At 41.1% G+C, this 13,072-nt stretch overlaps 2 protein-coding genes across 2 annotated transcripts in view; both read right to left on the bottom strand.

The window, feature by feature from the left end:
* Positions 1 to 13,072, bottom strand: part of LOC139579777 (scavenger receptor cysteine-rich type 1 protein M130-like) — a 144,175-nt gene that overhangs the window by 20,576 nt on the left and 110,527 nt on the right. The window lies entirely within an intron of this gene.
* Positions 10,241 to 12,918, bottom strand: LOC139577932 (CD5 antigen-like). Its single transcript, XM_071405051.1, has 4 exons — positions 12,636 to 12,918; positions 11,510 to 11,815; positions 11,109 to 11,384; positions 10,241 to 10,658 (listed from the first exon to the last, which is right to left on the bottom strand). The coding sequence occupies exons 1-4, from the start codon at positions 12,916 to 12,918 to the stop codon at positions 10,330 to 10,332; spliced, it is 1,194 nt and encodes a 397-aa protein (XP_071261152.1). The 3' UTR covers positions 10,241 to 10,329.

Consider the following 13,072-nt stretch of genomic DNA (forward strand, 5'->3'; position numbering starts at 1 on the left):
AAACTCTAGAACAGTGATGGTGTTAACAGGGGAAACTCTAGAACAGTGATGGTGTTAACAGGGGAAACTCTAGAACAGTGGTGGTGTTAACAGGGGAAACTCTAGAACAGTGATGGTGTTAACAGGGGAAACTCTAGAACAGTGATGGTGTTAACAGGGGAAACTCTAGAACAGTGATGGTGTTAACAGGGGAAACTCTAGAACAGTGATGGTGTTAACAGGGGAAACTCTAGAACAGTGATGGTGTTAACAGGGAAAACTCTAGAACAGTGATGGTGTTAACAGGGAAAACTCTAGAACAGTGATGGTGTTAACAGGGGAAACTCTAGAACAGTGGTCACCAACATTTGAGTCAAGATGCAAGCCGAGATCTACCAATCAGCTTTTCCTTTTAACATGACTTAACACGTACGCCTATGCAACATTAACCAATTTAAAACATTACTGTAGCAATGAGTTTTGTGCATTAAGCTACATGTCCAATACATTATCACCGTCTGGCGGAGAAGCGCTCTGTTTGATTGTTTATGTTCCTCTCTCCGTCTCTGTAACTTCCGGGTTTGATAGCATAAGGACGCGATCTTCTTCTTCTATGGTATAATTGCGTCCGCAACATTTATATGTGCATTCCGCCACCTACTGTTCAGGTGGATAACACGTCTCCAAACAAGATAAACATTTAATCGAAAAAATAAAATAACAAATTCCATACAAACTATCATGTTAATTAAAGTAAATCAGCCTTTTGCTCTTAAGATACACACGATATCAACACCATACCACTCCTGGTTACTATGACTACACGATATCAACACCATACCACTTCAGGTTACAATGCTGTGAAAAACAGTTGCTAAAATAATCAATATTCTCAAAGTTGAGCTTGTCTTTGTAGTGGGACTCTTATTTAGAAGAAAATAATCTGATGTTGTGCTGCCAGCATATTATCCTGCTGCTAGCAGAACAGTAATATAAGAGTTTAACCTCGAATATTTGTACGTGTGCTGCGAGGTACAAACTGCAGAGGTCTCTATATAGAGCCAGATCAATAAGAGGTTATTTCCACAAGGGGGCAACAAACGCCAGTTAATATTCCAGAATAGAGCACCACAGAATTTATAGGCTCCTTTTGCCAAGTGGTCAATTTGGAGATCCTCTGGCCTGGGCCAGGGGTGCGTCCCAAAAGTATTTACTGCTTCCTGAAGTGTGCACTCGTTCACTACTCCCCATAAAGTGTAAAAGCATTGGATTGGTGAAGGCGTAGGTTATAGCATGAGTTTCCATACTAATCAATTCCTGTCAAATCCTGTCCATGAAGAGAAGTGAACAAGTGCACACTTTGGGAGGAAGGAGAGATTATTGGGGCACAGCCCAGGTATGCAGACGTTTCCCCAGCCCAGGTATGCAGACGTTTCCCCAGCCCAGGTATGCAGACGTTTCCCCAGCCCAGGTATGCAGACGTTTCCCCAGCCCAGGTATGTAGACGTTTCCCCAGCCCAGGTATGCAGATGTTTCCCCAGCCCAGGTATGCAGACGTTACCCCAGCCCAGGTATGCAGACGTTTCCCCAGCCCAGCACCACTTCAACCAATACCTATCAATCAATATATCATCAAATCCTTTATGATTAGACAATTTTACTTAAGGCGTTTCACTGGTGGTCTGGAACAGGCGTTGCAAACACTGTATCTCTCCAGGGTTGGTGGGTGACTGTATCTCTCCAGGGTTGGTGGGTGACTGTATCTCTCCAGGGTTGGTGGGTGACTTCTGGACCCTGATCAGACATGGAGTAGTTGGCTCTGCATTTACACTGGGGCTCTGGGGCTCTGTTCACAAACACAAACAGACCCCACAGAGCCCCAGGACAGCAAACATATTAGACCCAACCAAATCATGAGAAAACAAAAAGATAATTACTTGACACATTTGAAAGAATTAACAAAAAAAAAGAGCAAACTAGAATGCTATTTATCCCTAAACAGAGAGTACACAGTGGCAGAATACCTGACCACTGTCACTGACCCAAACTTAAGAAACGCTTTGACTATGTACAGACTCAGTGAGTTAGCCTTGCTATTGAGAAAGGCCGCCGTAGGCAGACCTCAAATCAAATTGTATTAGTTATGAGCCCCTAACCAACAATGCAGTTAAAAAAAATATAGATAAGAGTAAGAAATTAAAGTAACAAGTAATTAAAGAGCAGCAGTAAAATAACAATAGCAGGACTATATACAGGGGGGTACCTGGCTCTCAAGAGAAGACAGGCTATGTGCACACAGCCCACAAAATGAGGTGGAAACTGAGATGCACTTCCTAACCTCCTGCCAAATGTATGACCAGTTAATTCATACTGTATGTTGTAGTCTGTCCAAGAGGGGAATCACACAGACTGATCTCAGTTAATTCATACTGTATGTTGTAGTCTGTCCAAGAGGGGAATCACACAAGACTGATCTCAGTTAATTCATACTGTATGTTGTAGTCTGTCCAAGAGGGGAATCACACAGACTGACAGCCTGTAATTTTATTAAAAGCATTCAGTTGATTACATGGCAGTTTAGAGAGCAACATCATAACAATAATCTACATCATAATCAATATCATAACATTTATAATCAATAACATCATTATCTATATACTACTAACAACATCATAACAATAATCTACATCATAATCAATATCATAACATTTATAATCAATAACATCATTATCTATATACTACTAACAACATCATAACAATAATCTACATCATAATCAATATCATAACATTTATAATCAATAACATCATTATCTATATACTACTAACAACATCATAACAATAATCTACATCATAATCAATAATCAATATCATAACATTTATAATCAATAACATCATTATCTATATACTACTAACAACATCATAACAATAATCTACATCATAATCAATATCATAACATTTATAATCAATAACATCATGAGAGGTAAACAACAACAACAAACCCCTTTATTAAAAAATGTTTCAAAATACAAAGAATGAACAGATTATTATAATAATACATGAATTAATAATGGAGACACTTCAAGATAAAGAATCTAAGAGACACTAAATAAGATAAAGAATCTAAGAGACACTAAATAAGATAAAGATTCTAATAGACACTAAATAAGATAAAGAATCTAAGAGACACTAAATAAGATAAAGACATGAAGACAAAAGCAATACATTCCCGTTACCCAAACCCCATGTTACCCAAACCCCATGTTACCCGAAACCCATGTTACCCAAAACCCCATGTTACCAAAACCCCATGGTACCAAAACTCTGTGTTACCCAAACCACATGTTACCAAAACCCCATGTTACACAAACCCCATGTTACCAAAACCCCATGTTACCAAAACCCCATGTTACCAAAACCCCAAGTTACCCAAAACCCCATGTTACCCAAAACCCCATGTTACCCAAACCCCATGTTACCCAAAACCCCATGTTACCAAAACCCATGTAACCCAAACCCCCATTTTACCCAGAACCCCATGTTACCCAGAACCCCATGTTACCCAGAACCCCATGTTACCCAAAACCACATGTTACCCAGAACCCCATGTTACCCAGAACCCCATGTTACCCAAACCCCATGTTACCCTGGTGGTAAAAACCAAACTAAAAGGAATAATGGTGGTTGCAGTCACTCCTTTTAGATTTCTTCCAAGGTTCTAGAAAGATAAACTAATTCTGAACTTGTTATTAAAATTAGAACCACTTCAGGTTTGTCACCACATTTTAAACACCAGTCCACTGCTGACCATCGATTTAAAACACAAAACTGACCTAAGATCAGCATGTAGGGTCAGCTTCATTCTACTCCTACTCCGTCCCCTGGGCTGCTCTCTCCTCTCCCGGTCCAGCTTCAGCTCTGGAGCTCAGAGAGACCATCTCCATGGCATTGACATAAAGATCTGTGCTGCTCACACTGTTCTCTCCTCTGCCTCCTGGTGGGCTAGGGAGACACTGCACAAAGAGACAGTCTGGTTGACCACAAAAACACACATGACCAACTCTCAGTGGTGTAAAGGACTTAAGTAAAACTACTTGAAAGTACTATTAAAGTAGTTTTTTGGGGTATCTGTACTTTACGTTGCTATTTATATTTTTGACAACTTTTACTTTTACTTCACTACATTCCGGAAGAAAATATTTTACTCCAAACATTTTCCCTGACAACCAAAAGTACTCTTATCTGGTGGACTTACTAAACACATGCTTCGTTTGTTAATGATGTCTGAGTGTTGGAGTGTTGGAGTGTGTCCCTGGTTATCTGTTAATGATGTCTGAGTGTTGGAGTGTGTCCCTGGTTATCTGTTAATGATGTCTGAGTGTTGGAGTGTGTCCCTGGTTATCTGTTAATGATGTCTGAGTGTTGGAGTGTTGGAGTGTGTCCCTGGTTATCTGTTAATGATGTCTGAGTGTTGGAGTGTTGGAGTGTGTCCCTGGTTATCTGTTAATGATGTCTGAGTGTTGGAGTGTTGGAGTGTGTCCCTGGTTATCTGTTAATGATGTCTGAGTGTTGGAGTGTGTCCCTGGTTATCTGTTAATGATGTCTGAGTGTTGGAGTGTGTCCCTGGTTATCTGTTAATGATGTCTGATTGTTGGATTGTGTCCCTGGTTATCTGTTAATGATGTCTGAGTGTTGGAGTGTGTCCCTGGTTATCTGTTAATGATGTCTGAGTGTTGGAGTGTGTCCCTGGTTATCTGTTAATGATGTCTGAGTGTTGGAGTGTGTCCCTGGTTATCTGTTAATGATGTCTGAGTGTGTCCCTGGTTATCTGTTAATGGTGTCTGAGTGTTGGAGTGTTTCCCTGGTTATCTGTTAATGATGTCTGAGTGTTGGAGTGTTGGAGTGTGTCCCTGGTTATCTGTTAATGATGTCTGAGTGTTGGAGTGTGTCCCTGGTTATCTGTTAATGATGTCTGAGTGTTGGAGTGTGTCCCTGGTTATCTGTTAATGATGTCTGAGTGTTGGAGTGTGTCCCTGGTTATCTGTTAATGATGTCTGAGAGTGTCCCTGGTTATCTGTTAATGATGTCTTAGTGTTGGAGTGTGTCCCTGGTTATCTGTAAATACATAAATAAATAAAATGATTCCGTCTGGTTTGGATATATTAATAAGGACTTAGAAATGATTACTTTCACTTTTGTTAAGTATTATTTAACCAAATACTTTTAGACTTTTACTCAAGTAGTCTTTAACTGGGTGTCTTTCACTTTCACTTGAGTCATTTTCTATTAAGGTATCTTTACTTTTACTCAAGATGTGAACTTTTTTCACCACTACCAGACTACTAATAAATACAGACCATCTCTCTACCAGACTACTAATCAATACAGACCAACTCTCTAACAGACTACTAATCAATACAGACCAACTCTACCAGACTACTAATCAATACAGACCAACTCTCTACCAGACTACTAATCAATACAGACCATCTCTCTACCAGACTACTAATCAATACAGACCATCTCTCTACCAGACTACTAATCAATACAGACCATCTCTCTACCAGACTACTAATCAATACAGACCAACTCTCTACCAGACTACTAATCAATACAGACCATCTCTCTACCAGACTACTAATCAATACAGACCATCTCTCTACCAGACTACTAATCAATACAGACCATCTCTCTACCAGACTACTAATCAATACAGACCATCTCTCTACCAGACTACTAATCAATACAGACCATCTCTCTACCAGACTACTAATCAATACAGACCATCTCTCTACCAGACTACTAATCAATACAGACCAACTCTCTACCAGACTACTAATCAATACAGACCATCTCTCTACCAGACTACTAATCAATACAGACCATCTCTCTACCAGACTACTAATCAATACAGACCATCTCTCTACCAGACTACTAATCAATACAGACCAACTCTCTACCAGACTACTAATCAATACAGACCATCTCTCTACCAGACTACTAATCAATACAGACCATCTCTCTACCAGACTACTAATCAATACAGACCATCTCTCTACCAGACTACTAATCAATACAGACCAACTCTCTACCAGACTACTAATCAATACAGACCATCTCTCTACCAGACTACTAATCAATACAGACCATCTCTCTACCAGACTACTAATCAATACAGACCATCTCTCTACCAGAATACTAATCAATACAGACCATCTCTCTACCAGACTACTAATCAATACAGACCATCTCTCTACCAGACTACTAATCAATACAGACCATCTCTCTACCAGACTACTAATCAATACAGACCATCTCTCTACCAGACTACTAATCAATACAGACCATCTCTCTACCACACTACTAATCAATACAGACCATCTCTCTACCAGACTACTAATCAATACAGACCAACTCTCTACCAGACTACTAATCAATACAGACCAACTCTCTACCAGACTACTAATCAATACAGACCAAGTCTCTACCAGACTACTAATCAATACAGACCATCTCTCTACCAGACTACTAATCAATACAGACCATCTCTCTACCAGACTACTAATCAATACAGACCATCTCTCTACCAGACTACTAATCAATACAGACCATCTCTCTACCAGACTACTAATCAATACAGACCAACTCTCTACCAGACTACTAATCAATACAGACCAACTCTCTACCAGACTACTAATCAATACAGACCATCTCTCTACCAGACTACTAATCAATACAGACCATCTCTCTACCAGACTACTAATCAATACAGACCAACTCTCTACCAGACTACTAATCAATACAGACCATCTCTCTACCAGACTACTAATCAATACAGACCATCTCTCTACCAGACTACTAATCAATACAGACCATCTCTCTACCAGACTACTAATCAATACAGACCATCTCTCTACCAGACTACTAATCAATACAGACCAACTCTCTACCAGACTACTAATCAATACAGACCATCTCTCTACCAGACTACTAATCAATACAGACCATCTCTCTACCAGACTACTAATCAATACAGACCAACTCTCTACCAGACTACTAATCAATACAGACCATCTCTCTACCAGACTACTAATCAATACAGACCATCTCTCTACCAGACTACTAATCAATACAGACCAACTCTCTACCAGACTACTAATCAATACAGACCAACTCTCTACCAGACTACTAATCAATACAGACCATCTCTCTACCAGACTACTAATCAATACAGACCATCTCTCTACCAGACTACTAATCAATACAGACCATCTCTCTACCAGACTACTAATCAATACAGACCAACTCTCTACCAGACTACTAATCAATACAGACCATCTCTCTACCAGACTACTAATCAATACAGACCAACTCTCTACCAGACTACTAATCAATACAGACCATCTCTCTACCAGACTACTAATCAATACAGACCATCTCTCTACCAGACTACTAATCAATACAGACCAACTCTCTACCAGACTACTAATCAATACAGACCATCTCTCTACCAGACTACTAATCAATACAGACCAACTCTCTACCAGACTACTAATCAATACAGACCAACTCTCTACCAGACTACTAATCAATACAGACCATCTCTCTACCAGACTACTAATCAATACAGACCATCTCTCTACCAGACTACTAATCAATACAGACCATCTCTCTACCAGACTACTAATCAATACAGACCAACTCTCTACCAGACTACTAATCAATACAGACCATCTCTCTACCAGACTACTAATCAATACAGACCATCTCTCTACCAGACTACTAATCAATACAGACCATCTCTCTACCAGACTACTAATCAATACAGACCAACTCTCTACCAGACTACTAATCAATACAGACCATCTCTCTACCAGACTACTAATCAATACAGACCAACTCTCTACCAGACTACTAATCAATACAGACCATCTCTCTACCAGACTACTAATCAATACAGACCATCTCTCTACCAGACTACTAATCAATACAGACCATCTCTCTACCAGACTACCAATCAATACAGACCAACTCTCTACCAGACTACTAATCAATACAGACCATCTCTCTACCAGACTACTAATCAATACAGACCAACTCTACCAGACTACTAATCAATACAGACCATCTCTCTACCAGACTACTAATCAATACAGACCAACTCTCTACCAGACTACTAATCAATACAGACCAACTCTCTACCAGACTACTAATCAATACAGACCATCTCTCTACCAGACTACTAATCAATACAGACCATCTCTCTACCAGACTACTAATCAATACAGACCAACTCTCTACCAGACTACTAATCAATACAGACCATCTCTCTACCAGACTACTAATCAATACAGACCAACTCTCTACCAGACTACTAATCAATACAGACCATCTCTCTACCAGACTACTAATCAATACAGACCATCTCTCTACCAGACTACTAATCAATACAGACCATCTCTCTACCAGACTACTAATCAATACAGACCATCTCTCTACCAGACTACTAATCAATACAGACCATCTCTCTACCAGACTACTAATCAATACAGACCATCTCTCTACCAGACTACTAATCAATACAGACCATCTCTCTACCAGACTACTAATCAATACAGACCAACTCTCTACCAGACTACTAATCAATACAGACCATCTCTCTACCAGACTACTAATCAATACAGACCATCTCTCTACCAGACTACTAATCAATACAGACCATCTCTCTACCAGACTACTAATCAATACAGACCATCTCTCTACCAGACTACTAATCAATACAGACCATCTCTCTACCAGACTACTAATCAATACAGACCATCTCTCTACCAGACTACTAATCAATACAGACCATCTCTCTACCAGACTACTAATCAATACAGACCATCTCTCTACCAGACTACTAATCAATACAGACCATCTCTCTACCAGACTACTAATCAATACAGACCATCTCTCTACCAGACTACTAATCAATACAGACCAACTCTCTACCAGACTACTAATCAATACAGACCATCTCTCTACCAGACTACTAATCAATACAGACCATCTCTCTACCAGACTACTAATCAATACAGACCATCTCTCTACCAGACTACTAATCAATACAGACCATCTCTCTACCAGACTACTAATCAATACAGACCAACTCTCTACCAGACTACTAATCAATACAGACCATCTCTCTACCAGACTACTAATCAATACAGACCAACTCTCTACCAGACTACTAATCAATACAGACCATCTCTATACCAGACTACTAATCAATACAGACCATCTCTCTACCAGACTACTAATCAATACAGACCAACTCTCTACCAGACTACTAATCAATACAGACCATCTCTATACCAGACTACTAATCAATACAGACCATCTCTCTACCAGACTACTAATCAATACAGACCAACTCTCTACCAGACTACTAATCAATACAGACCATCTCTCTACCAGACTACTAATCAATACAGACCATCTCTCTACCAGACTACTAATCAATACAGACCAACTCTCTACCAGACTACTAATCAATACAGACCATCTCTATACCAGACTACTAATCAATACAGACCAACTCTCTACCAGACTACTAATCAATACAGACCAACTCTCTACTAGACTACTAATCAATACAGACCATCTCTCTACCAGACTACTAATCAATACAGACCATCTCTCTACCAGACTACTAATCAATACAGACCAACTCTCTACCAGACTACTAATCAATACAGACCATCTCTCTACCAGACTACTAATCAATACAGACCATCTCTATACCAGACTACTAATCAATACAGACCATCTCTCTACCAGACTACTAATCAATACAGACCAACTCTCTACCAGACTACTAATCAATACAGACCATCTCTATACCAGACTACTAATCAATACAGACCATCTCTCTACCAGACTACTAATCAATACAGACCAAGTCTCTACCAGACTACTAATCAATACAGTCAGACTTTAGGCACGTCGGAGCAGAGATGGAAAATTCAATAAAATCAATGGTTTTCCAAAATTCTTAGTTGGAGGATTCTGGATTTCCTGTGAATTCCCTCCACATCCAGGGATATTCCAACTGGGATTTAGGGAAAACCCGGATTTGTCCAACTCTACGTCTGAGAAAATGTCTTTACCTTAGTACAGTACAGGTATAATATGGCGATGAATATGGTGGTGATGGCTGTCAGTAGGAGCAGCAGCACTACAAGGTGTCTGATGATGAAGGCTGGCAGAGGAGAGGCTGCAAACAGAAACACCTTTGATGAGGGGACTGATCATCATCACATAGATCTGTGGGAAATCTGTCAATGACAAAGTTATAAGTCTGGTTCATGTTCAGTTACCTGTGATGGTGAGGGAGAGGAGCTCACTCTCAGAGGAGACGTTATGAGAGAAAACATAATTGTCATAAACACAGCTGTAGTTCCCTTGGTGGGAGTCATCTGCAGCAGGGAAGAGGAAGGCAGCAGAGTGATTGACAGCTGGCTGGGTCTGGGTTCTGTTGGAGCCGGTGAACGTGAGGAGAAAGGAGCCTCCTGGGTACTGTGGCTGAGTGGAGCAGGTGATGGTGAAGCTGTAGCCCCTGAACACCTCGGGCCCCTGGTGGCCCCTGGAGACCCCTCCCATTGAGTCAGTCAGGGAGATATCAGGCTGGACCAGGAGATCTGTAACAATAAAAGAGAAGAAGAAAAACCTCTTCAACTAGTTTCCTATAGATATGACAATAACATCAGCATGTAACAGTGCCAGCCACCCTCCCTCACAGGGCAACATGAGTAGTGGGCCTACAGTCACTGAGACAACATATGTTGATATCAGGCTTAAGCAGGACATCTGGAACAAGAGGAGAGAAAAAGAAAACGTAGCTCCTCAACTACTTTCCTCATTTAGATATGACAATAACATGACATGTGACAGTGGTAGTGAGTAGAGACGTTCACTGAGATAACACTCAAATACAAAAGCATTCTGGGATATTTAACTTGTATTTGATTCCTACTTGACTTAGTGATCTATTTTGCAAAGCAGACTGACAAGCTAAACAGTCATCATGAGAGGTGCAGAGGAAGTTGTATGAATGAAGGAAATCAGTTGAATATAATTATTGTTCTTACCTGAGCAGATCACTGTGAGTCCAGGAGAGAGATCATACATTCTGGAACACTCCCTCAGTGAAGACTCAGACCCAGAACAGTAAACTCCATTCCCTCTAGTGGTGTATCCAGGTGGTACTGAAACAGTGGAGCCACAACCCATCTGTCTACACACTACTGCAGCTACATCCTCCTGGTTCCAGTCAGCTCCCACAATCCTCCACTCTCCCTGGTAGAACCACTCCACTCCACCAGCACAGCGACTGCTTCCTCCCACCAGCCTCACATCATCAGGCTCTGAGAAAAGAAAAGAGAGAGACAGTAATCTTACTATTTTCTAACTAAAACACACCTATATTGTCTCTCATATTCTTCACTCCAGGTGAGAAACAATGTTGATTGAGTGACAAACTGTTTCTTACCTGAGCAGGTGAGTCCAACAGCATTACCAGGTAGGCAGGTGTTGTGTTTTCTGTCTGAGGTGTCACAGTCCAGGAGAAGGGACTCATTGCCTTTACACTGGAACTCTTTATCCAAGGTCTGACCCTCACCTTCTCCATAGAGCCCCCCCTGTAGAGCTGCAGGAGCCCCACAGCCAAGCTCCCTACAGACTACCTCTGCATCCTGCCGGTCAAAGTCAGCTTCACACACTGAGGCCCAGGACTGATTGGACTTCACCTCCACTCTCCCAGAGCAGAGACCAGCTCCATCCACAAGCCGCACAGACTCTGGAGAAAAAGAGTTGGTTGAACATTCAATCAGTTTTGTTGATGACACTGTCGAGGACTAAACACAAATATGTTGGATAAAAGATTGTAGTTTGCTATGTTTGATACTGTAAGAGGTAGAAATGGGTTCTTAGTCACTCAGGATCGGGTTGGGAATAATGCAGGCAGGAGACAGGAATAAGTTCACTTCACTTTATAGAAAATAAACAGCTGGACATCCATCAGGCAGCTTCACTTCAGTACCATCTGAACTACAAGGTCTGATACTATATGTCAGGGTCAGGCTGGGCCGGGCCAAGAGAGGAACAGGTTACTGGTTATGATGACATCACTGGTGAGAAGTCAGTGATACAAATATATTCTCTTTCACATCTCTCCCTCTTCCTCTCCTCCTCCCTCCTCCTCTCTTTGTGACAGTGAGTAGAGACGTTCACTGAGGTAACACTGAAATACAAAGCATTGTGGGATATTTAAGTTTGATTTGATTCCTACTTGACTGAGTAATCTATTTTGCGAAGCAGACTGACAAGCTAAACAGTCATCATGAGAGGTGCAGAGGAAGTTGTATGAATGAAGGAAATCAGTTGAAAATAATTATAATATGTTGATATTTCCTGAGCAGATCACTGTGAGTCCAGGAAGGAGATATAATACATGGACAAAAGTATGTGGAACTCAGCAGTGAGTTTTACAACAGAGGATTATTTTTACGCTCTACGTGGTTCAGAAACACCTTTGATGAGGGGACTGATCATCATCAGATAGATCTGTGGGAAATCTGTCAACGACAAAGTTATAAGTCTGGTTCATGTTCAGTTACCTGTGATGGTGAGGGAGAGGAGCTCACTCTCAGAGGAGAAGTTATGAGAGAAAACATAATTGTCATAAACACAGCTGTAGTTCCCTTGGTGGGAGTCATCTGCAGCAGGGAAGAGGAAGGCAGCAGAGTGATTGACAGCTGGCTGGGTCTGGGTTCTGTTGGAGCCGGTGAACGTGAGGAGGAAGGAGCCTCCTGGGTACTGTTGCTGAGTGGAGCAGGTGATGGTGAAGCTGTAGCCCCTGAACATCTCGGGCCCCTGGTGGCCCCTGGAGACCCCTCCCATTGAGTCAGTCAGGGAGATATCAGGCTGGACCAGGAGATCTGTCACAATAAAAGAGAAGAAGAAAAACCTCTTCAACTAGTTTCCTGTAGATATGACAATCACATCAGCATGTAACAGTGCCAGCCACCCTCCCTCACAGGGCAACATGAGTAGT

The sequence above is a fragment of the Salvelinus alpinus genome, chromosome 6, assembly GCF_045679555.1.
Source record: "Salvelinus alpinus chromosome 6, SLU_Salpinus.1, whole genome shotgun sequence".
NCBI lineage: Eukaryota > Metazoa > Chordata > Actinopteri > Salmoniformes > Salmonidae > Salvelinus > Salvelinus alpinus.

What these genes read in the sequence shown, in the direction of transcription:
- LOC139577932 (XM_071405051.1), bottom strand. Translation starts at nt 12,918, where the DNA reads ATGGGAGGGGTCTCCAGGGGCCACCAGGGGCCCGAGATGTTCAGGGGC. An exon ending in CCTCTCCCTCACCATCACAG is followed by an intron (nt 11,816 to 12,635) that starts GTAACTGAACAT and finishes CTTTTTCTCCAG; the next exon opens with AGTCTGTGCGGCTTGTGGAT. An exon ending in TGTTGGACTCACCTGCTCAG is followed by an intron (nt 11,385 to 11,509) that starts GTAAGAAACAGT and finishes TTCTTTTCTCAG; the next exon opens with AGCCTGATGATGTGAGGCTG.